Source organism: Phodopus roborovskii, unplaced genomic scaffold (genome assembly GCF_943737965.1).
Source record: "Phodopus roborovskii unplaced genomic scaffold, PHOROB, whole genome shotgun sequence".
Classification (NCBI taxonomy): domain Eukaryota; kingdom Metazoa; phylum Chordata; class Mammalia; order Rodentia; family Cricetidae; genus Phodopus; species Phodopus roborovskii.
Genome location: NW_026126410.1, coordinates 21,492,410 through 21,519,283, shown reverse-complemented (window position 1 = coordinate 21,519,283; position 26,874 = coordinate 21,492,410). Strand labels below are relative to the sequence as shown.

Here is a 26,874-nt window from a genome sequence, read left to right as displayed (position 1 = left end):
GTTAGGATACAGATGGGGCCAATGTGGTAGCTCAGTTTGTAAAAGCACCGAAGTTACATCCCCCAAGACTTGTGTAGTGGAAATAAAGAACCAGATCTCAAAAGGTATTTCCTTACCATGGCATGCACGCATGCACGCACAATCCCATACACACACACACACACACACACACACACGCACACACACACACACACACACACACACACACACACACACCTGATATCTCAGTAAACATAGATATTCATAGAAAAACAGTCTTATCGAAAATACATTTTAGATTAAATTTGTTGTAGATCCTTAGCCACAGAGACTGTAAATTTAACAATAAATGAAAGAAATTGACCATGACACAATTTACGTGTTTGAAATCGTCCTAGTGATATTTGTGTGGCACGAACATCAATGTGGCATGTGACATGGCTTCACAAGTGGTTAGATGTTCAGTTGTCTAGCTTGGTACCTATGCTTGATGTGTCATAACTGTCTCTAACAACAATGTTTTCACCCTATAGATATTTGACATAAATCTGTAGTTCTTTACAAAATTAAATTTAATCATAGTAAGCAAAAATTTTGAGACAAAGTATTGAACTCTGTTTCATATGATTAAAGTCATTTTAAGTGACACAAATAAAAATGTATTAATGACCATTTTGCTTCAACCAATCTGGGCTTAACTAAATGCAAGGTACATAAATATTACAAATGATTTTAGCATAAAACAGTGAAATAATAAGTGATAAATATACATACATACACACATACATATATATGTATATACATATATATATATATATATATATACACACACATCATTAGGAATTGAAAAGTACAAATTAAAGGACTAGAAGAAAACTTCAAACCTTTAAAATGTGATTTAGACTCAGAAGGCTTTTTTCACATGCTATAGAATTATCCACCGTGGTTTTTTGAGCTTGCTTATAATCAGAATACTGGTATAAAACTGTGCCTTTCCTGAAACCAAACTCTGGCCTTTCTGATTCTGACACAGTTTAATGTTTAAGTTTAATATCGAGTTCCTGGAGGATTTGTTTTCTATTTTAAAGTTGTAACCTTGAATAGTGTACATTGGTGGAATAATAAATCTGTTTTGGCTTCACTGAGTAATTGTACCTGTCTCTTTTTCTTTCCAGCAAGGGCAGGGCTAGTCTCGGATATTAAATATATATAGTCATTTCCACATGCCCTATTACATTCAAGCACAAATCAACACTGATTGTATACTTAGTGCTCAGAGGCAGGAGAGTGAAGAGAGCTGCTCAGCAGCTCAGAGCAAAAAAGAAAAGAAAAGGAAAGGAAAGAAAAAAGTTGCCCAAGAAAATTTCTTTACTTTTTCAAGGGGAAGGCACGAAAAGAAAAGAATTATTTTTTTAAACAATACCCAAAATACTAGCATGGAAATCATGCTAAGGGAAGCACGGTACACTTAATTGTAGTAGATTTGGTCCAAGTACAATTCTAGAATACAGATCTCCATTTTATATTTGCTATAACTGTCCTTAGGATTCAACTAAAAACCTTCATGTTTACCCTTCATTGAAAGGTCCATGATGAAATCTATCATCAAATGTTAGTATTTAATTAACGTTCTCAATATAAAATAATAATATCCATGTTACCATTTAACATTATTTTTAAGTATTTATTTATTTATTTATTTTTAATATAAGCATGGTAATGCAAATCTATAGCCCCAGGATTTGCTAGAGATACAAGGAAAATGAGGTGTTTAATGTTAGCCTTGGCTATATAGTGAACTTAAGGGTAACCTGGGTTACATGATACACACACACAAACACACATGCTCACGTACTCATTCACATACACTGAGATTTCAGAAAACAATTTGGAACTAACCTTTAAAATGAAAACCAGTACATTACTTCTAACATAATTAATTTTCCACAAAACTTTATAAGACCAGTGTCTTATTTTGCTTGTCTATGTCATTTATACTAAAAGACAAAATTAATTACATACTTTGTTACCAAGAATATTTTTATAATAAATTTTTCTAATTATTAAACTTATTTATTTAAAATCATTAGCTGATCCAAACATGTAGATGTCTGTGAGATGTGTTGTAGGATGTTGCATATGTAAAGGGCCTTTTATGTTTTGAGGGTAATCCTCTAAGTCATGTATTGTTTATTTCTGTGGAATCTTGGCTGTCAGAGAGGTAATATTCAAATATAAGTAACATGCATTTACAAAATTTTAACCATCACTTCTGAGCACACACAAAAAGATGAACTCTCTACATTATAATAATTCAAACTGTCACACTTGCTCACTGAAGAAAGTATGTATCTCAAGGTCAAGAGAAGGGAATGATTGAACATTTTTGTAACTAATGCAGTATGTAATAGTAACTTTATTAAAGGACTGAATCCTTATTTATTTTTTATTTTGGAGACATAGTATTGACCTCCAGATTGTCCATTTCCAAATTTCCCTCTTTTGACTAGGTTCTAGGGAATGTAAGATAAATGTGGCAAAATTATCCTTTGTATTATAAATTAGAGACAGTGATATTGGAAATACAGAAGTCACTAGGCAATATAGTACATGGCCAAATGGATATTAAGGATACATCATACCAGTCCAGTGTTGCTATTGAAAGCTTCCTCAAAGTGTTTCATTTTTATTAATGATCTGGTTTTCATACTTTACTATTATTATTATTATTTATTGTTACTGTGTGTGTGTTGCATGTGTATGCCAGTTCTTTCTTTCTACCTTTCTGTGGTTACTCAGGGTTGAACTTAGATTATCAAGTTTGCATTACTAGGGGGCAAGTGCCTGTACTTGCTAAGTCATCTTGCTTTGGGGAAAATCTGGTATTACTGAATGAAGGTCATTTTGTTAAACTAAATTTAAGTATGTTGTGTGCGTCAAATGGACTTGTAATTTACCTTAAAAACTCCACAATCCCGTTACAGATTATGAAAAAGCCCATCACAAAATATCAATATTAAAGCTAAAATTAAACTTCTTAGTATAACAATATAAAATATAATTGTGAACACTATATAATAAAAGTAAATGTAGGGTCTGTCTTCAGATTGATTTCAATTTACAGAAAAAAAAAGTGACCCATTTGATGCAGTTCACAAATATAGTTGATTGCACAGAGATTGTACAGCCTGAGTTATTTAAGTAAGTCACCAATGATATTTTTGTGTTGAATTTTGTTTAGAAATCCAGCATGGTAAGCAAGACTCTCAACATGAAATGAAAGGAAAAAAAGGTGAGACTGCATTCAAAGGCAAGGTACAGCAAATAAAGTTAGCTGTTGTTCTATGTGCTCCTGTATTTTCTAAGAATCTCAGTGAGAACAGCCACAAAGTATAGCAGTACACACTGAGACTACTTCTTTGGTCTCATTCAAAGAAACCAGCCTCAAACTATGTGCAGCCTAGTGCTTACCCAAGGTCATGCTGAGAAAAGTGATACTTTCAAGAGATAATGAAGTGGTTTGCCTAACAGGCAGAGCATCCATCCATTCCTTGTAGACATCACAGGTGTTATTTATGAGCTAAGCTTTGCTCCCAGAAAGGCACTGCACCTTCTTTGGCCTCTAACTAAACTGTATTCACCAACAAGCACTTTGACACAAAGTCACCATCTTTCTTTATAACACAACAGAATAGAAGTAGAGCTAAAACTTTACATTGCATCAATAATGGCCCCTATTACATTTTCCAAAATACAAGTATGTCATTTTCTCACCCAAGAGCTCTTGTGAGATTCTAAGTGATTTCAGATTTGAGATCCAGGGGCCTGGAAAGTTGCCTTCTACTGAGTGAGTGTTTATATAATGAATGGTGGGTTTTTTGTTTGTTTTTTTTTGTTTGTTTGTTTGTTTCCTATCTTGGTTATCTAGATGTTTTGAGCCACAGTACCACCTGAGCCTCAGAAGTTGTGCAAGGGCAGGGACCACAGTGGCTGTCTTTCTGTTCTTCTGGTTTTGATCTAATGTTTTAAGTTGCATTGTCTTCTGACTCTACTTTCATTTAGATTTGTCTGTTTTATTTTATCTATTTGTTTGAAATTAGATAAATGTTATTTTTTGAAATACATAATAAATAATTTGTTGAAAGCATTCAGGCTTTAAAGCATGTTACTGTTAGATTTGTGCTGTTGATATACCAAATAATTAATTAAAGATTGAGGTGCAATGAATATGTACACTTAACTTTTTTCAGTGTACATTCTCAATTATTATTGTCTTGGGGTGTGTACTTTTACTATCCATCATGAATTGCCAATGTATTTTTAGTCTAAAAGTGGGTGATACTCACAAAATGTTCTAAGTATTATACTCATCTCAATATATATCTCAATACTACATATAAATGCAGTCTTTAACTATCATGACTATACACACACACTCACAAGCTTTACGTATGAATAGTTATGCTGAAATTAATATCCCTTTATAAATTATAGTCAAAGATAATCTCATCCTGATTATGCTACACTGTAAACTTATTTAACTAGAGGTACTAAATTAACACTGAGATGCATTTTTAATTGAAATTTTGACTGTTGTAATTTATAATCAGCTCTTGATTGTTTACCAACAAAGCAGTTTCCCATTTTATATTACTTATCTCTTTTTAATTGTTCCAAACTAAACTCAAATGAATTATTATAAGCCCACCAGAGAGATTAAGTATACATAGATATATTTGACACCAAATCATAAATTTAACATAGTAGTATGTAAACTCTAAGAACACCCATAATTGGAAGCATAGAGACCCACAACAAGCCATAAGCAACCATGAAAGTTCAACATGAACATACATGCACTCACTAACTCAGTTTAATTAAAGAATTTCCAATTTCATCTTTATGGGTTTTTTTTTAAGTTTTCTAGTTTATGAGGTTAAATGATATCATGAAAAGTGAAATTTAGAGGTTAGTGAGATTATTTCTCCTACAGAGGACCCAGGTTCCATTTCCAGAATCCTTATGAAGACTCACAAACAATGTGACTCTGGTTTCAGGATTCTGAGGTCCTTTTCTGACCTGTAATGTAAATGCAGTACATGTACATACATACAGACAAAATACTCAAGCATTAGATGGATAGATAGAATATTTTAGAGGTGAACTTCAAGTCAGACTTAGAAGTTCTCTTACTTACAACAGTGTAGAAATGCTATTGTTTCGGTGTTTGTAACAATATTTATTTACTTCACAGGACAGTCAAAGCTATTACACAGAGAAGCTTTGTCTTTAAAAAAAAAAAAAACAAAAACAAGAACAATATTTACTTCATACAAAAAGTTACTGAATTTTACTTCTCAATATTTGAAATTAATAGCATTGACACTGTACACATTGTTTTTAATCTCACAGGCATTGTATCACAGTTATATTTAATGCCCCTCTTACAAGGCATGATACCATTTCTTTTCTTCTTTCTTAAAACTTATTATTTCTTACTGATAACATCATTGACTTATCATTATTCTCTGGATATTGGGTCAATCTACTTTTTTGTTCTTTGGAAATCTTAAATGTTCAGTCTTATGGTGATCTTGGAATATTTATTTTAAATAATATTTTTGTATATTATCTGAAAATTTCACACATGCACATGACATTCTTAAACATAATTATTTTTATTACTTCCTGCCAGATCATCCAGTTCCCAACACACCTCCCTATTATTTTAAATAAATATTTTACTAATTCCTTGAGAATTTTATGCAATGTATTTTCCTCATATTCACCCTTAACTTCTTTTATGTCCATTCCTACTTCAAATCTCCCAACTTCATGTCCTCTCTCATTTTCTTTTCAAAACATAAAACATAAATGCCATCATACTTTTATTTACCTTTAATTTAAATCTTGGTTTTTCCATAATTCATGCATAATTACTGTATTTCCATCCTACCTTCTGTCCTCACTCAAACTCTTCATGCTTAACCCCCTTACTTCTCAAATTCATTGCTTTCTCTTCTTTAAGTATTGTTGTCAAATATCTATTCTCACCTTTGATAACGTGTTGCTTTTATTTTTACATATATATCCATATATAAATAAGACCTCCTAAGTCCATTTTATGTTTCTCTTGTGTATGTTTTTATGCTATCACTTGGAACTGGATAACCAGTTAGAAGACTCATCTCTTAGGAAGAGCGATTCTCCCTCACTACTTGTATCTACATCTAACAGTGGACCCTTTTCAGATTTCCCCATCCACACTGGCTTGTCAACAGGTGTTGCCATTGTTCAGGTCTAGTTTAGACTACCATATTACTGAGATTTAATGGGTGCAGCTTCCCAGTACTATATGTAAGACATAATCTTAAAGCAGATGCCCTGGCCTTCCAGGTCTTGTCTTAAAGTCTTTCCCCTTTTCTGTGATGCCTCCTGAGCTGGGGGTGTCAGGATTGTCCTGTAGATGTACAAGCAAAATCACTTACCAGATTCCAGGCACAATTATACTAGAGGTGAGCTTCATAAATGATCTCAGATGATCAGTCTCATTACTTGGTAGCTACACATATCTGACTCCATGATGAGGAACAATACAATCCTAGGACTTTGAACAGAGAACACATTCCTCCATGAGCTTTGCTGAAGTTCCTTCTTAGCACAGTGCTGGTGTATGCTCAGTCTGTGACTCTTCCCCTAACACTAGGACCTTTTATCCCTGGTTGTGTTCCTACAATATTTTCCAACTCTATGCTAAAATGTTCACTTCATCTGAGCAGACATGTCTCAACCTTGACAGGTGTTCTTAGCAGCTCAGTCATCCATAAACACTATGTATCTGTTAGCTAAACATGACTAAACTTAAGAAATATTAATGTAATCACTATTAACTAATATTTTGGGTTCAATTTGTAAAGATACTAATTAAATCAGGTTCTCACAGGAATATTTTAGAATTGAAAGGATGATGATGATATCTTGATTCAAAATATATAAAACAAATTTTCTATGTTTGCTTCCTCCTAACAAATGCCCCCTCCCAACACTCTCTCTTTCCTGAGGAATACTTAATTTAATTAGAAAATTAAATTTTAATATTCTCATCCAAGTTTTCTCATATCTTACAATTACTTACTTGCATTCTCGGTTTTAAATTTTGCTTTAAATTCTGACTTTTAATTCCTCGGCTCTTTACTAAATCACCACTATTTGTATTACTTTTGTTATTTACATATTATTCTGTCATTTTATCATTCCTTTTAACATTGACCTACTACCCTGTTTGAAATTGAAACTTTCACCATGACTTTTTTAATTTATAATTATCTTGGCTTAATGAATATCTGCCTGACCCTATAAAGTTGCCATTATTGAACAAAAATATCCTAAAATTAATGTGTAGGACATACTAAACAGGAGCTTTTCTACAAACCCTTTAGCCATGAGAAATGGCTATAGCAAGGACACAATTATCTACTTATAGAACCTGAGACATCAAATTTTGTTCATCATTAGATTTAAATAGCTAATAAAGATTTTGTTTCAAAGTAACTTCTTTCACTCATTTAAGTATAGGCACACTTGTTTCCCATTATAATTCTTCTCCTCTCAGCATTTTCATTGTTAAATGTTAGATATGGTTAAAATGGTCTCAAAGCATAGTTATCCAAAAACTATTTTACCTCTCCTAATTTTCACTAAATGATCCAAATAACTTTAAAATAAGGAAGGAAAGCTTTCTTTATTCCTCAATTTATGATTACACAGTTTTTCATTTTGTAAATTCTTCTTAGAGAACTCTGCCTTAAAATGGTCAAGTTCAGATTGAATGATGAAAATTCATACAGAAAATGTATCAAATGTAGCTAGTCTGCAGGTCTATGAATGGCTAAAGGACATTGGTTTAATTATATATGGAGACCTCACCTGAAATACCCAAAAGTCATAATTGGCCCTTATAAACCATGTCTTTTAAATAGCGTAAAATTAAAAATAATCTAAAGAGTATCATAAATTGTGCTCATTAGAATAATGTATTTAGGTGAAAGGAAGTGTTCCCCATGATATAGTCATCTTTCAACTGAATGTTCAGTTTTCAACAATTAATCCAAAGGCAGGTGGAATCTAGCTTAGATAATCTTCTAAAGAAAAAAAATAATATCCTTTCATGGTTTGTCTATGCTCACAATATAAGGACACAGAGTAACTGATCTTGGCTGCTCACTTCATCAAGAAAAGAGAAGTAGATTTCCAGTTCAGATCCTAAATTAGAACAAAGCTCCTTATTGCTTCTCCCCCTCTTCCCCCTCTTCCCCCTCTTTCCCCTCTTCCCCCTCCCCCTCCTCCCCTTCCTCTCCCTCCTCCTCCTCTTCTTAATTACCTCCTCCATTCACTTACTCTCACATTTTTCTTCCATTTCTACCTCCCTTGGTGACTCTTTCCCCTCCCTTCTTGATGTTCTAGGCTTAAATTTAAAGCCTGATTGCAGCATGAAATACATTTTTTTTTTCAGAAATCTTTTCGATCTACGGCGAATATGAGAAGGTTTGGGAGCCTCTGTGGCTTCTTCTCTCATCTGTAGCCTTACCTTCTCAGGATAACCCTTAAATATGACCCTTCTCTACCTTCTGCTCTAGGTCCCAAGGGGCACAAATGAGCCCCATTTATGTTCCAGACACCATCTTTTTCATTTGGCATGAAGAATTTAATTGCCAGTTCTTACAACAGGAAATTAAACACACTTGGTAATAAAACCTAAATTTGATAAGAGCTACAGATGAATTAAAGAGGCAAGACATGAGTGAAAGTGAAACACAGGTTACAATACCCAAGCAGATTCCAATTGTTGGATTCCTTTAAATAAGAAAACAACTTACTAGTAGGAGTGTATCTGTTAATGCAGGTGCCATGGCAAATGAAGCATTTGTTCTATCACATCTTTGAGTTGCTAAAACTGCCTGAATAAGCTCAAAGAATAAGTAGTGAGTGGCCTGAATCCCGTAACAATCGTAGACCTTATCCCCAGAAATCTGTCCTGATCGCTTACTTGTACTGCAATGATTTAATATGCATGTTTAAGTTTCTCCTAAAGGAAAAACACCAGGAGGCAAAACACCAGCGAAGAAGTCACCTGTTGGCTCTGCAGACACATCACCCACACCAACAGCACCACCACCACCTAAGCCAGGATCAGAAGAATGGGTCTATGTGACTGAGCCCATACCTGAGGTATTCACCTTCTAATCAAAATAATAGAGTGATTTATCCTGTTTATAGCAAGTTTTGCCTCATTTTTAACATCTAACAATTCTCTGGTGTCAGGATTTTGTCTATATTTATCAAAAGACTGAGATAAGCCTGGAGTTGCAGCTCATTTGATAGAGTGCAGAAGACCCTGGATTCCATCCACAGTATTGAGGTGGGGGAAACAATGATACATTTTCTAGAGGCTTCTCAGTGAACTGCATTTCAATTTCTCCTAGGGATTTGAGTTTCTGGCTCACACTTTGAAATTGCTCTTGAGTATTGAAATCAGGAGAACAAATAGCTTCTGTGAGTAGCAATTTTCTCCACAAGGACAAGCAGAGATGCAGTTTCCTAGAAGAATAATTTCGGTCACACACATATCCAGTGAATTTATAGTCCCCCCCCCATCCATACATGAGTACTTATTATAATACTTCCAGATGAAATTTAATCTCTAGATTTTTAGAACTGAAAGAAGGTAACTAAACCATAAAACAGCTATCTCATCCAAGAGCTCATAATAAGAATGATAGACAGGGAGGGGCACATGGAGCCATTTTCCTATGACAGAGGTAAAGCAACTGTTACCCTGGCCTCGAGCTTCAAAAGATAAATCAATCAACTTGGGGGAATCAAACACTGTTTTTCTAGTGAAAGTTGTGGAGATGTTTGCAAGAATCAGTTCTATATTTTTATTGCAGTCCACAGTGGTCTCTTACACTGATAAATCCAGCAAGGTCCATCTCTACAGGCATTTGTGATCCATGTGTTCACTGCAGGAGTTGTGCTGTCATTGTTATTAAAAATCCTCTAGGGATGTTTAATCATAGACATTAGGCTATAAATTCTCTGGGGAATGGGGTGAGTATCCAGAATAGCTCACTGCATTCAGGGAACCAGATATAGTCAATAGTATATGACAGATTCTTGATAGGTTTTTGATGAATGAATTAACTAGTATCATGGATAAAAATGGAAACTATTTAAATATGAAACATTTAAATGGTACAATAATGTATGCATGCAAGAATGTATGTATCTATGCTCATATATCATGAGTGTCATTTGGCCTAAAAGAAACTACTTTAAACATACACACAGAGAGACACACCCCCAATTCCATTTTCAAAATGTTCTGAGTTTATCACAGAAACAGAATAGAAGGAGTCTGGGACAAGAAAATATAATCATTATTGGTATTGGATGGTGATTGATGAGCAAAAATACCTAAATCTTATTTCCTTGGGATCACTCAAAAGAAATAACACTGTAGAGGACTAAAATTAAAATAAAATTAATATTGGGATAGGATACAAGCTCGCATATACAAATCTTGGGATGGACTCTTGTAGGAAGCAGATGAAACTCAAGGAAAGAAAATGGAACAATGTTTTTACGAGTATGTCATCATTACATCAGGAAATGTACAAAGATGAAGCGAAATGTAGTAAGTCAATTCATTCATTCAATAAGTAGTCTTTGAGGACTTTCCAGATCACATAAACCATGTGATTACAGGATAAGACTATAAAGTGCTGATCAAGACAACTATAGTTCCTGACTGAATGGGGCTGATATTTTAGAATAAAGCACAGACAAACAGAATTAATGTTGCCAGTATTATAACAACCGGTGTACAGGATGCTAAGGCAGAGACATAGAAGGTCTGAGGATAACCTTTCAAACTGACTTCCAGAGAAGGGTTTCTGGAAGAAATAATGTCTGTGCTGAGACATGCAGATTCTTTGGAACAGGAATTATCTTCTGAAGACAAATGAGAACTAAAACATTTTAGAAGGTGTGTTTCAGGTAATTGTGTTGGGACTTGATATTGACTACTAATGTTCTTTTGACCCAGCTAGTCACAAGAATTTTCATTTTTCAAACCCTGATTTCTATTCTTTATTGTTTAACAGGAACTACCTTCATTTTTAGTACCTTACTGGGAACTGATAGAGAAATCCTACATGAACAATATCAAAACAGTACTTCGATATCTTAGAGAAAACCAACACACTATCCTTTCTTATTTATATGAAACTAGGTGAGTTAAATCCCCAAGGTCAGACTTTTGTCATGATTAGGTAGGACAAAGATCCATCTCATTCTCTTCCTTACTTACAGAACAAGTTTCCAGGAATTTCTAAGGCGTCCAGATCACAAGCAAGACTTTGTATCTCAGTGGCAGGCTGATTTCAACTCTGTTCCGGAAGACCTGTGGGAAGATGAGGAAACAAAGGCTGAGCTACACCAAAGAGTGAATGTAAGGACTGCTATGACCCGGTGGGCCAGGGTCACCTCATTTTCATTTCCTCATCTGCAGTCCCCTACTCCCCCCTCCCATCCCCCTACTGTCCTCAGAGATCGAAGGATTGGAATGCAATGAAGTTAGTAACTTCACAAAGGACTGGCTGCTCTTCACTTTGGGTTCAGAATACATATATAGTGCTCTTAGAAGAGAAGCTGACATCAGCAGTGCAGGAGCATCCTTGTCATCTGCTTTGTAGACTCTTTGTAGACTTTCTGTTGGCCCACCTACCTGTGTTATTACATGCCTATCCTGAATCTAGTTACACAGCCTAACAGGAGCAAGAAAGAAAAAGAGGATAACTCATACTTGCCTCCATTGACTAGATATTTTGGGGTCTGGCGACATATTCCACGTATTTTTATATCTCTATCAAGTATTGTATTTAGAAGTTGAAAAGGCAAGTGTATTTTTCTCTTTTTTTGCAAGTTTGTGAGTCAAGTTTATTGCTTTGATATTTTAGGAAAGGGCTTCTAGTGATTAAGAAGCCCCATTCAGCTTCATACCCATCATCTTCCATGTGTATAGTAACAGCCTTCCCTTATATCATCAGAACAATACCTTGAAACTATCTTATATTGGTTACTAAGAGTCAAATATTATTATGGTCTTGTCATGTGACACTTTTCCTCAGGAAATGTGTCTACACAGGGAATCCACAGCAGATGATGCCACCAGATTCCAGCTTGATAAACTAATGGTGAGGGGTTACTTACAGGACTATAAATGACACAAAAGTTGTTGGATCAAAAGCTTACCCAGCATGGGTGATGGCTCACAAAGCTGGAAACCTGGAGCTCACTGCATAACTTGCAAGCAGCTTGACTGGTTGGAAAATGTCTCTTCCAGGTAGCTCAACCACTCTCTGCCTCTTTTAGGCAGTTAGACTTGTCAGAGCCTCTTCTAGGCAGCATGTGATCTGCCTGTTCCAAGGTAGGAGTGCCCTTCAATAGTCCCTCATGCTTGTATAAGCTTGAGAACAGAGTAGTCCAATATATCTGGACAGTTACAGGGACTTTTTCAAAATTTTTCTTGAGAATTTCATACAATGTATGTAAGGAGTATGGTTTTTCCTCCTGCCGCTGGTCTTGTCCCGCCGCCGCACCAGCCCCAATTAACACACTGAGACTCTGTATTTGATATAATGCTGTTGGCCAGTTACTAGTTTCTTATCGGCTAGCTCTGTCTTAAGTAGTAGCCCATTTCTGCTAATCTATGTATTTCCACGTGGTTCCTCTTACCCTCGGAGAGCCGGCTGGTGTCCAGCTCTCTTCAGACTCTCCATCTTGACTCCTCCTTACTACTTCATCTTTCCTCCTTGTCTCCTAGTCCCTCCTATCTTCCTTTCCTATTGGCCAACAGTGCTTTATTCTTTAACCAGTATGAAAAACATATATACAGAATGGCATCTCCCATCAAATGTATTTTGAACATATTCACCTCAGCTCTTCTCATTAACTTCAAGATCCATCCTTACCACTGTAACTCCCACAAATTATCTTCTTTTTTTAAATTCAGTTTATATTGTCTATGTCTGGGTATGAGCCATCACTGCAGCATTGTCAAACTATCAGGAGTCACAGCCCTAAAGAAAACAGACTCTTCCTCCTCCAGAAGCCATCAATTGTCTGTAGAAACTCAATTTGGGGTAGGAGCTCATGAACCTCTCCACCACCACCACCACACCACCACCACTCCATGCTAGAAATTTGACTGGCTTGATCTTTTGAAGGTCTTATGCAGTCAGTCAACCACACCTGCTATGAGTTTTTGAGTATAGAAGTTCTGTCATCCAGAAAACACTAATTTGTTCCAGTCCTCCCTGACCTCTGGCTTTTACAGTATTTCTACAACCTCTTCTTCAATAGTCCCTAAATTATTGGATGGGGCTGTGATAGAGCTGTCCCATTTATGGTTGAGTACACCCAAATCACTTATTCTTTCTACTTTGACCATTCATGAGTTTCTATGTTAGCCACTAGCCACTGCACAAAGAAATTTTTCTAATGAGATCTGAGAACTCCACAAATCTATAGATAGAAAGAAATGAATATAGACAGTAATTTGATACTATGTCTATTAAGTAAAAATAATAGTCTTGGTTCATCCTTGTGGCCAGACTTACATTACCAGGTATGTGTTTGCTCCTGTAGTGTGGGCTTTATGCCAATCAGAAAGTCTGCTTAATTCATCCAGCAGCCTGCATAGCATCTTTCTGTACTGTAAGAGCTAGCATGAAGGGAGGAGGCTTCCTGGTCAATAGTGACTTGATTTCCTTGGGTCCTTTGACTAATAAAGGTGGTTTCTTCAGTAGTAGGGTCTAAATTGTTTGGGGAGGAGCTCTGGGACACCTTAGTTTGAGGGACCTCTTGAGGCATCTGGGTTGTTTACTTCCTGAATTTCAATGAGCCTTCCTTTAGAATTTCCTGAGCCTTAAGGAGCTATTTCTCCACAAGATGGAATATTTCACCTCCCCTTAGAACTTATTCAGTGAGTGTGTTTGTTTGAGGCAAAAATCTCACTGTATAGCCTCAGGTGATCTGAAGCTCACTGTGTAGACCAGGAAAATTTCAAACTTACATAGATACCCCTGCCTCCACTCCCAAGTGCTGGGATTAATGATAAATGCACCACACCTGACCTATAGGTCTTAACCAGCTTCCTTCCAAGATCAAATGTATCAACTTGGAGGAAATTTCTATACAAGGTATCTCTATATTCATTTGTGTAACAAATATATTGCCAAACTCTACCCCAATGTTCATCATTTGTTCAGAAAATATCAAAGCATTTATTATGTCCACAGGGCTAGGGTTTAACAGGTGAACACAAAGTCTATGACTCCAAAATATTTCCATGCTGGTAGCCAGGAGACAGAATAATCAAAAACCAATAACCATAAGGTGAGTTTGTCATTATGTTTGTTTGTTTGCTAAACCTATGAAGGCATCAAGGAAACGGGCAAGAGGCTGAAGCATTTCTGCAACTATTTTGCTTGTTGTGGATGTAGAAAACCCTGCTTAGAGATATTTTAACAGGCCAAGGGCAAGGATACTGTAGTAAACCTTGTGCTTGTGTGGAGTAAGTTATATCAGTCAGAGTGGGGAATAAAGATATGGAGGTCAGGAGGAGTCCTCATATATGCAGGGTTATGAAAAAGCAGAGAACAAAGTGAGCATAGACCAGAGGACTACTGATGAGATCAGAGAGACTATGTGGGGCCATATTACCTAAGGCCTGGAGTCATCTTATAGTGTAGAAAGGAAACCTTGATTTATGGAGTTAAAAGCTCCTATGGGAAGTGATTAATCAGGAAAATCAGCTGGGAAACCAATTTATGATCCGCCCACAAAAACAATAAGGCAGCCAGAACACCTGGGTGACAGGGAGGTTCCAAAGGCTTTATTTAACATAAGAGGTGTTCACCTGTTACCTATTCTTAAACATTCCTCAAAATCAGGCATATAAACCAGGCAGTGGTGGCACATACCTTTAATCCCAGCACTCAAGAGGCAGAGGCATGCAGATCTCTGTGAATCTGAGGCCAGCTTGGTCTACAGAGTGAGTTCAAGGACAGCCAGGACTAACTACACAGAGAAACCCTGTCTCAAGGGGAGAAAATCATGCATCTATAAATCCTACAACTGCTTTTTCTTTCTATCTCTTGCCCACCCATTCATATATCCAGCCCTAAAGTAGCTCTCCTGTATGTCTCTTTCTCGTAGTAGATGCTTATGGGCAGAGAACTGTGACATTCAGTCATTTGTTCCTTTCATTCCTTTTCTACACTCAAATGCCCCATATCTTACTTGTAGATAACTGAATAATGAGTAGAAATTATAAAAAATACATAATCTCTGTCAATAGTAGCTGCTATTATTTTCAAAAAATGATAACACAGTACACATACTGCTTTTCACCATTTTTTATTCATCAATACATGCTTTATTAATGAATAAAAATTCATCTAAAACATTTTTAGGACTAAATGACATGACTAGTGAACATTATTATAATTTGTTGAATATGTATCCATCATTAATCATACATCATTAAAAATTTTGTTATGTACCAATTTTAATATAAATTATGTGTCAATTTTAATATAAAATTATACCATAAGATTTCAACCAGTTATATACGTACTGCCATTAATAATAAACAATTTTTGGGCTAATTTTTAAGAACAAAAGTAAATGTTAAAATTACTGAGTGAAATATTATGCTATGTTTCATATTTTTGAGACATTTGAGAACTTACAAATTCCTATTTTTGCTTTAGTTTAACAATTAATAACAGAGAATTCAGTTTTACTTGAAACAACAGGTTATGTGAATGCATCCAATATTAATTCTACTTTATGTTTGAAATTTTGGCAATTTAGTGGGTAAAATATAAGTGTTTCTTAAAATTTGCATTTTTTTCACTTTGCATTTGAAGTTACTCTTTCTTTCCTGTTTAATGACCATTTGTTCCTTTCTTCTGGGTCCTGATTATGATTCCTACTTACTTTTCTCCTGAATTCGGCTCTTTTTTCTTATTGATTAGTATGTCTTCTTTATATATTATGCATAACTACCACTCACTGATAATATAAATATATATTCCCAATTTGATATTAAGCTTATTTGAAATGAGGTTTTATGCAGAGTTTTTAATGTTTATGTAAGTAAATACAGAAATATTTTCTATATTTATAAGAACGCTATAGTGTTTTTAGTGGCCAATTTAAAAATATTCCAACCTAGGATTAAATGTTAAGTTCACCTTTATTTTTCAATTTTGCTTTTAAATATTTGAAATATATAGCTATAGTAGAGATCTATATAATTATTTATAATAAACTAGATAATATTTTAAGAGGACCCTCAGAGATGTCAGCACTGAGTAATAATATATAATATGCATGTGTGTACTTATAATATAATTAAATATACATATATGTAGTCTGTGTGAGAGAATTAATTTACTTTGATTAACTTTGTCTGTATACATGAAAGAATATATATAGTTTCAAAAAGGATACAGAAATTAAACTTGAGAAAGAAGAAATGAATTAATGAGAATAAAAAGCATAATGCAACTACTTGACAAATGAGGAAAATACACATGAAAATTAAAATATCAAACCATATCACAGGCAAAGTCATTGCTCACAAGCATGCAAGGAGAGAACAAGACAGCATCTTTTCTTTTGAGTAAACTTTCGTTATTAGTATATACTCATGGATTCTAGGAACCAAGAATGGTTTCTTCTTGAAAGGCTCTGTATGTTTGGACTAAAGGAGCCTTATTGAAAATACTGTAAGACTTTTAAACAGCAGATCTCAGCAGGAGTACACAGTAGAGAAAATGGCAACGCCTAAACAAAACTTGACTTCCTTTAATGCCATAAATAAACGCAGGTTTGAGAAAAGGCTTATGTATATCCATTTTTTAAATTTATTTTATATAGCAAAGTCCAATTAAATGAAAACAAACATTTATACACAATATTTGGGAATTTGGATGCTGTTCTTTCCAAACTACTTCCTGCTGGTAAGGGGCGCTGTTATGGATGTGAATCCTTTGGGTATATGCCTAAGAGGGGGATTGCCGGGTCCTGTGGTAAACTAATTCCCATTTTCCTGAGGAATCGCCATACTGATCTCCAAAATGGCTGTATGAGTTTGCACTCCCACCAGCAGTGGAGGAGTGTTCCACTTTCTCCACATTCTCTCCAACATAAGTCATCATTGGTGTTTCTAATTTTAGCCATTCTGGCAGGAGTAAGATGGTATCTCAAAGTTGTTTTGATTTGCATTTCCCTGATAGCTAAGGATGTGGAGCATTTTCTTAAGTGTCTTTCAGCCTTTTTGATTTCCTCTATTGAGAATTCTTTCTTCAGTTCTGTACCCCATTTTTTAATAGGGTTATTTGGTGTTTTGTTGACTAGTTTCTTGAGTTCTTTGTATATTTTGGAGATCAGCCCTTTGTCGGATATAGGATTGGTGAAAATCTTTTCCCAGTCTGTGCGCTGCCGTTTGGTCTTGTCCACTGTGTCCTTTGCCTTACAGAAGCTTCTAAGTTTGAAGAGGTCCCATTTATTGTTTCTCTCAGTGTCTGTGCCCCTAGAGTTATGTTCAGGAAACCTAGGCTGGCATCCGTGTTCTCTTAATACTTTTAGAACATCTATCCAGGACCTTCTGGCCTTGAGGGTTTCCATGGAGAAGTCAGGTGTAATTTTGATTGGTCTGCTTTTATATGTTACCTCTCCTTTTTCCTTCGCTGCTCTTAATATTCTTTCTTTATTCTGTATGCTAGGTGTTTTGATTATTATATGTCGAGGGGTCTTTTTTCTTTGGTCCAGCCTATTTGGGGTTCGGTATGCTTCTTGGACTTTCATGGGCATGTCCTTCTTCAGATTTGGAAAGTTTTCCTCAATGATTTTGTTGAATGTTTTCGGCACCTTTGAGCTGGGTGTCCTCATCTTCCTCTATGCCTATTATTCTTAGGTTTGGCCTTTTCATGGTGTCCCATATTTCCTGGATGTTTTGTGTTAAGGATTTGTTGTATTTATGATTTTCTTTGGTCAATGAATCTATTTCTTCTAGTTTATCTTCTGCGCCTGAGATTCTGTCTTCCATCTCTTGAATTCTGTTGGTTATGCTTGTGTCCGTAGTTGCCAATTTTTTGCCCAGCTTTTCTATTTCCAGCATTCCTTCAGTTTGTGTTGCCTTTATTTTCTCTGTTTCAGTTTTCAAGTCTTGAACTGTTTCCTTCACCTGCTTAATTGTTTTTTCTTGCCTTTCTGTACTTTCCTTAAGGAATTTGTTCATTTCTTCCACTTTTTTGTTTGTTTTTTTCCTCCATTTCTTTAAGGGATTTTCTCACATCTTCTTTGAGGGCCTCTATCATTTTTATGATGGTAATTTTTAAGTCGTACCCTTCTGCTTCCTCTGCTTTGTTGTTGTGTTCCATTCTAGTTGGTGTAGATTCCCTAGTTTCTGGTGGTGTCATGCTTGTCTTTCTGTTGTTAGGTGTTTTCTTGTATTGCCGTCTTCCCATAGCTTCTTCCAGTAGGTGTTGGTGGGATCTCCCCCTCTCTCTATGGTACTTCCCCGATGGGCTTATGTGATTCTGAGATTCAATATCTGTAGCTCTGTGTGGTCCAAGCTCTCTAGGAGGTTTCTCCGCAGACAGGGATCCAGGGATGGGATCAAGGATGAGGATCCAGAAGAAGATGCCAGCAGGTACTCACAGTGGTCTCGCAGAGATAGGTGGTTCTCTGGGGGGGGGAGGAGGCAGGACTCCAGCAGAGGACTGGAGGCGGAGTCAGAGACCTAGCAGGTGGAAATTATGGGTGTTCCCGCGTGGATAGTCTCCATTGTTCAGAGTTGCTCCGAGAAGTCTCCGAAGTAGGGTGGGCTGTTGGGTCTACCCTCTGTCCCAGTGCTCAACCAGAGCAGCAGGACCGTGGGTAGGGTAGGGCACAGGGTAGGGGGGTAGGCTGGCGGTGGGGATGGGTGGGGGTGTATCAGAGCTCCAAAGGTGCTCTCGATGGGGACCAGAGACAGGAGCAGCAGGATCAGGGGCCAACCTATATCCATTTTGTTTGTTTGTTTGTTTTGTTTTGTTTTGTTTTTTGTTTTTTCAAGGCAGGATTTCTCTTTGTAGCCCTGGCTTACCTGAAACAATATAGACCAGGTTATCCTCAAATTCAAACCTGCCTCCCCTTCCCCCTCCACGTGCTGGGTTTAAAAGTGTGCTCCACCTCATCAGGCTTCACATCTGTTTTTTTGTTTTTTTGTTTTTAAAGTGGTATAGATGATGTTGGTTGAAATTATAGCTCTCTCCTTCTTGTATTTTATACATAGAGGATCTTGAAAATAATGAAACTTTTAAACTACTGTTTGTATCCCCTTTCTTTGCTACGGTTTTCGACACATTGATTATATAATGCAGTGACATAAATACTTCTAAATACTGAGCATACACTATTTGTATTTGCTGTCACTGTCTAATTTCATCTGCACATCCATGATCCTAGGTTCTCACCAGTAACTATCATATTCCATATGTGAAAAGGAAAAAAAAGAACATGGCAAGGAGATTAACATATTAGGTGGCAGTAGTGGTGTGTATCTATGTCCAGGCATGGAAACTCCCAATCAAACTGTTTCTCCATGGAGTATTGTTGGACACATGAAGACAGATTGATCGTGTTTATCTCCCTAGAAGTGATATATCAATCACTACAGCCTCTAAAGCACTTCCTGCTTGAATTCCTCTTTTATCCACTATCAATTATAATGCATAGCATAGTGCTACACATTAATTGGACTCGAAGATTCACGTCCTAGCTTCACCATTCACTCACCCAAGGAAAACGCCTTCCCTGTGACCCAGTGTCCTCTTACACAAATGAAGATAACGAGCCACCTGTTCCTGCTTTCAGGCATCCAAAGGCTTATGCACATACATCAACAACATGTTTAAGAATAACCCAATACACAGAACCACCATAATTTTTAAATTAAAATTTTGGCATAGTTACATGCAATTTATGAAATAAATGAAGTATCCCTGAATGCCCATACTATAGACTGATTACTATATGTAAATATTAAGTATATTGTCCTATTCATATTCTTCCTTATTGTTCTTAGTCTGGTATGCTCTTGAGCTGTTGTTGAGCATCCCACTAAGCTTAAACATTTTGCTGACAAATGATTCCCTACCTCTGATAGTTAACAAATTAATGTCTTTGGTTCAAATGTAACAATGTACCTTTTACACCAACAACAGACAGTTGTTGGTTTTAATTCACATAAAGTGATTTGTATCCAAACAAGTTTATCAACAAAAAGCTGACACACAAATAGGGCCACCCATGCATAAGGTGATGGGAATGGATTTGTGAGAACTATGGTCCAAGAGAACAAGAGATGTGATTGCTCTCTGAATAACTCTAACACACGAACTTGTTAGGCATGTCCCCTTTAGTGACATCTCCAGAACCAAAGGACCTCAGGTGCATGGCACTGAGACTGTACAAGGCTCGACTCTCATGCACAGCCACGCTGTTTGTCTTTCCACTCAGGATCTACGAGACCGCCTCTGGGACATCTGTGAGGCCAGGAAGGAGGAGGCAGAACAGGAAAGGATTGATATCATTAATGAGAGCTGGCTGCAGGACTCTGTCGGAATAATTATGAATCACTTCTTTTCCCTGATGCAGGTAAGAGTGACCAGACACAGTGGCACAGACTCCCTTTGTAGCCTTATTCCTCATGGAACAACTCCTTTGGGAATGTTAGGATAATTTTGCTTATTATACCTTGTGTGGTATGCATTCTCTGCTCGGTATGCATTCTGGCTTGCCAAGAAAATTAGCTAACAAAATTTTTTTTTAACAAATTTGTTTTTTATCTCAGCCAAGCAATCACTCAGGCAATGCGTCTCAAGCAGCTACTCACTAGTTCTGCTGTCCTGTATATATTCTGTGAGATTGCAGGGACATTGTCTGCAACTGGGGTGCCTACTTGATCAGACTGGCAAATACTTAAAAGTGGCCACCTAAACCCAGTAAAGCTGCCTTGTCATAATTTGGGGACTCCATTACAATCATGGGTACAATTTCTGTGGCCAGAAGACAAAGTGCAAACTAGTCTTTAGCTGATAGATCCCTCATTAACGAAGTACCTATAGATAGGTTTGAGGGATCAAGGGCTGGGGCAAGAGGAGGGATGAGATCAGTTGTCTTTGCTTTGTAATATAAGCTTTTAACTTCATGTGTAGCTGTGTGTGAGATTGTGGCTTGGGGCACCTTCTCAGTGCCTGTGTAGACAAGAACAAAACTTTGAGCCAAGCCAGAGTTGGGGTTTCCGGTAGCTGTGAGCCACCTAATGTAGATGCTGGCAACTATAGTCCTGTGAAAAGGGGGTATACTCTCTTAATCCTGAGACACCTCTCCAGCCACAGCTTTGTTTGTTAATTGAACTACCTCCCATTTTCATTGTAGGAGAAGGTTTACAATTGAAGACATCCACAGAAGTTATTTTCCTTCCCTCATATAGGAACCTTGAAATGCTCTCTGCCATGAGAAATAACTGTACTGCAAAGACAGGGTTTCTGATCTTGAGGAAGGTATTCCTGGGTTACAAAACTGATAAAAGGCCTGTCTTAAAATATTTATTTCAAAATAATACAATGGACCAGTTTCCTGAAGTATTGATGGAGGCCAGGGGCTGAGAGTCTGAACCCTGAGCATCACTAATTTTAGACACACTTCTCCCAGACTCTTAGCCCTGGAGCGTCTTGGAAGGTAATTTAGAAGATGATAAAATCTTTCTGCTTATATCTATTTCTTAGACATAATAGGTCTAAGAATCTCTTTTGAAAAAATGACCCATCCATTCTAGTAGTTCCGGCCTTCAAAGGGACAATCCCTACTCCAAGGCAGGCCTGAAAAATTGACAGAATCTCCAAAAACACCAGAAATTATAGCACTCCCCACCTTACTAGTACCCTTTCCATGGTTTCAGTTGCCTTTACCTGATTGTAGGGTGTGTGTGTGTTGGGGGGTGTTGTTTTGCTTTTCTGTTAAAATATATCTTGCCCACTAATGCTCCCATCAATTTATTTGACAGATGAATTAATTTTTTTACTGACTGCCTTAGATCCTCTGAAGCTTCTTCCACAATGAATAATATGGTTTAGAGCAACCTAAATCCATGTTGTTTAGAATAAACTGTCTCTCACATCTGCTGGAGGAAAGTTGTGCTTTGTTTCAGCAATGATGTGGTAAATCTTTTGATGTTTCATTGTGCACCAATTTATAGTGTTTCATTTTACTTGGAATGAAAATTTTCCCTTTTTAATTATATCAATGCTGTATATTCTCTGCAGAGAAACAAAGGTATTAGTCAGGTATTAAATAAAGAGCTTGAAGGTGTCCCCTATGAATGAAGAAGAACTATATTATCTTTACGTGGGAGGTATGAAGAAATCAGGATATCAGACCAAGGCAAACTATTAAGGCATGTTACAAAGCTGGACTATGAGGATAAGAGAGATTTAAAGAGTTCCAATCATTGTTAAGCATGTTATTACGTGTATCAAGGAGTACATTTAGCTCTCTAATGCATCACTTACCCAAAAGACTATTATAAAGTATAAAACTAGCCTAAACTCATCTGAGCAGAAGCTTGTGGTATCTATTTGAATGTGTAAAGAGAAAATATTATGAACAGGTTTTACCAAATGCTTATGGAAGAAGTAGCTACAATCCAATAATGAAGGTACAGCAGACTTCCATGAGTCACTTTCATGTGTCAGAGCCATAAATGATTCCTGTGGACTAGGTGTGACTCTACAGTTCATTAATATATAGATTTCAAACATTGGCCCAATACCCACATCCTACAAGACAAAATAAAATAGAATAGCAGAGTACATGCTGGGCACTACTCTTAGAAATTTAAAGAACACAGTAAACTATCATGACAGCATCATGATAGTTTACATGGAAGGTTCTATTGTTATCCTCATTTCATAGAGAAGGAAACTGAAGCAAACTGGGGTGGAACTGTTTGTCCAATAGTTGTGTCTAGTAAGGGAAAGAAGGAACATGGATTTGGATTGACCGTGCTGGCAGAGACAGTACTCCTTCTGGAACACCACTATGTCAACAACACTGTCCAAGTTGTTCAGCTTCACAAAGAGCTTTGTGTGGCAACACTCAATAAACCCTATAAAAACAAAAGGTGCACATAGAGCAACTTTTATCTCAGCACATAGAAAAGAATGTGATGATGGAACTACCCATCAAATACTAGACAGCTGAGGTAGCTTGCATTTTGTCCAAGACACTCAAAACCAGAAACCTTAATGTTTGTCAAGGACTGAAGGTAACAAGCCTTGAGAAAACCTTCAGTTGAATGTGCTAGTTCACAAACAGCTAGATAATTGCTTCCCAAAATGGATTCCCAAGAAATTTGTCTCCCAAACTGATCTGGAAAACGTTGTAATTACATGAATTGACTTTAGGAAGTACTGCATAATGTTACCTTCCTCTCTGCCTCCCTGGAGACAGATGAGCCTGCTACATCGTTAGGCACTATGATGCTCCATGGGTAAAGAAATCATTCTGGCATATTAGTGTTGAATTTCTAAACCTGCTTGATCATGCAGAGGTTTCACTCATTTATTCTAACAAGATGTTCATGGACAGCCTCTACAATAAGTTCCCCACACCATAAAGTTCAGAGAAGACTTTCTAAGCTGGTACTGGCTTCACAAACCTGTAAGTCACACCTACCCCAGAGGCTGAGGAAGGGGGAATCACAAGATCAGGGCCCACAGGGAGTTCACAGTTAGTCTGGGAAACGTAATAAGATCCCATCTCAGAAATAAATAAACCAGAAGGCTGGGCACATGTGTCAAACATGAAGTAAAAGTACTTTGTTAGAATGCTGGAGGACCTAGGTTCAATCCAGAGTGCCCCACAAAAAGAAAAGCAAAATCTGAAACTCCAACACCAAAGAAGTCACATAGCAGAGGGTTATTTATTTGTTATAAATGTGAGAAGAATCATGATTCATTTTCTTAGAGGAGAATTCTGAATATGGTGTGATACCCTATTCAAATTTGTTTATATTTGTATCAAGTTATTCCCCTTAAAATGAGTTAGTATTTTATACAAAACAATTACTGTCATAATGTAATTCTTGGGGACAGATCCCAGGACAATTTCAAATACTGACTCTATAAACTATGGTCATCCAAACCTGGTAATTAGTGAGTAGTACAATGCTCTAAGTTAAAAAAGAAATACTTTCCAGGTTTCACACTTTATTTGTCCAATAATACAATGTATTGATTCAATGACTAATAGATTTTTGTAAACCCCACACACACATTTATTCAGGTTTCCAAATTGCCAATACTCAATATGCACATATTAAGTTTATATTTGCATCTTATTCATTGTAAATGTGATATTGTGTGAGTTCCCAAGAGTATAATTTAATCAAATAATTTTCCCTGCAGTTTTACCAAACTGAAACATAATACATACCAATAATTTTCTTTAAGCTATGGGATTATTCCGTGTATCAATATTTCAACTCAATGATAAAGAAAAAAATCACATGTTTCCTGGCTATTTCAAAGTATTGTGATCATCGGTAAAATGTCCTATAATTTAAAATAATATACAAACATTAATTTTATTTCATAATATAAACTCTGTAATGAGTACAGTTTTTCCGCCCGCCGCCGCTGGTCTTGTCCTGCTGCCGCGCCAGCCCCAAATAATGCACAGAGACTCTGTATTTGATATTATACTGTTGGCCACGTACTAGTTTCTTATTGGCTAGCTCTATCTTAAGTAGTAACCCATTTCTGCTGATCTATGTATTTTCACATGGCCTTCTCTTACCGGGGAGGCGGCTGGCATCCAGCTCTCTCCAGACTTCCATCTTGACTCCTCCTTACTACTTCCTATTTTCTCCTTGTCTCCTAGTCCCTCCTATCTTCCTCTCCTATTGGCCAACAGTGCTTTATTTATTAACCAGTATGAGAAACATATACAGAATGACATCTCCCATCAAAACTCAGTCATGAGATTAATTTCATCTTGTTTGAGTCATTTATCTAGAAGAGTTTAATATTGCAAAAAGCATAAACAATCCATCTAATCATTTTCTCTATAAAACAATCTTATTGCACCCGGTTTTTTTTTTGTTTGTTTGTTTGTTTGTTTGTTTTTCTTATTGCATACTGCTGTGCAGAAACAGGCATCCTTGATAGTCAACTGTGAATATGGTAATACAAGTCTATTTTTGGATAGTTCAGAAGCAATGTTTTTCTTTTTCTTTATTCTTCTCTCATACAATATATCCAGACTGCAGCCTCCCCTTCTGCCATCTCCCCCGAGTCTTCTCTAGCCACCTCTCCTCTCTCCCAGATCCATTGCTCCTCGCTCCACAGAAAAGAACAGGCCTCTAATTAATATGCCATCCCTTCATTAATGTACTTAGGCTACCTTCAACAACAGCAAAAAACAAAACAAACAAACAAAAACACTTTAAACACTAGGTTGCATCTGCTCTTTTAAAAAGAAAAGGAAAATTTTCTCTCTTCAATCAACAAGATATGATGTATTTCCTCTGCATACAAGGCTCAGCATTCATGACTTCATATTTTTGCTTACCCAACCCCACCACAAAGGAAAGTCTAGGGGTAATAGATAGATTACCAAAAAGAAGGACAAATATGCCATATGATATAATAAAGAATCAGTTGGAAATCCAGGATCTACATTTGTAGCATTAAAACTGTTTAAGGACTCACATTATACATGCCCAGCACATGTATGCCACAAGGGCAGACCTGCACTGACAGGGAGATAGACAACAGCACATGTGAATAATAGCTAATTATTTCACAACCAACTCCTCTGAATCACTCATTTCCTTCAGGGTTGCTTCTAACTCCAACAAAGCAGTTGAGCAAAGAAGACTGGAGAAGTTGAGTTATGTCTATCCTGTTCACATTAAGCAAGACTGGAAACTGTACAAAGAGAATGATTGTTTCACTTTGTGCTCTTGCTTGTTGTGTTTCCACAAATAGTTTGTATTGGTTTCATTTTGTTCTTGTACATTCATCATCTGTGGCACCTCAAGGCAACTGAATTATTGCTAGGACAAAGAAGTTACTTCAGTGGTTGATTAAAGAATTTCTAGTGCCAATTATCAAAAGGAATAAAACTATCACCTGCATAAATGGAATCACACTCAGTAAACATATAGAATACAAAATCATTTGCTTTCTTAAATAGTTAAGAAAAACTCTAGGGACAAAGAAATAACCAAGATTAAAGAACCTTGGGAAATTACTTTCAACCAACATGTTTTAAAATTTCTCTTTAAGTATACATATATAGCACAAAAATACATATAGATTAGTCTTTCTTAGTTGGGTATTGATTTCCACTTTCTGTATTAAAGGCGGAAGTGAACCGTTTCCAAGATACCAAAAGACTCCTTCAAGATTATTACAGAGCAATGGAATCCAAAATCCCACTAGAAGATAATAAGAAATTTACACGGATCCCATTGATTCAGCTGGATAGTAAAGATATTTCAGAAAACCAGCTTAGGTAAGGCAGACCATTGTGGTATGCTGTATTTGCTTTGCAATTATAAAACATGTTCCTCTCAATAGAAACCCCCAAATGTTCTAAAAAGTTGAACTTCTTTTCTAACTTTGATGTGACATTAATTTGACCTGATATGATTATCTTGCTAGTGATAAATATTTTCTCTTTTGGTTAGAGAGGTATCACTTGTTTTCT

At 36.5% G+C, this 26,874-nt stretch overlaps 1 protein-coding gene across 1 annotated transcript in view; it reads left to right on the top strand.

The window, feature by feature from the left end:
* Positions 1-26,874, top strand: part of Spef2 (sperm flagellar 2) — a 157,118-nt gene that overhangs the window by 83,696 nt on the left and 46,548 nt on the right. The window contains exons 20-25 of the mRNA XM_051182532.1: positions 3,221-3,271; positions 9,059-9,207; positions 11,142-11,269; positions 11,350-11,488; positions 20,617-20,754; positions 26,528-26,679. Coding sequence (XP_051038489.1) covers positions 3,221-3,271; positions 9,059-9,207; positions 11,142-11,269; positions 11,350-11,488; positions 20,617-20,754; positions 26,528-26,679 — 757 coding nt within the window. The remainder of the gene's footprint in view (positions 1-3,220; positions 3,272-9,058; positions 9,208-11,141; positions 11,270-11,349; positions 11,489-20,616; positions 20,755-26,527; positions 26,680-26,874) is intronic.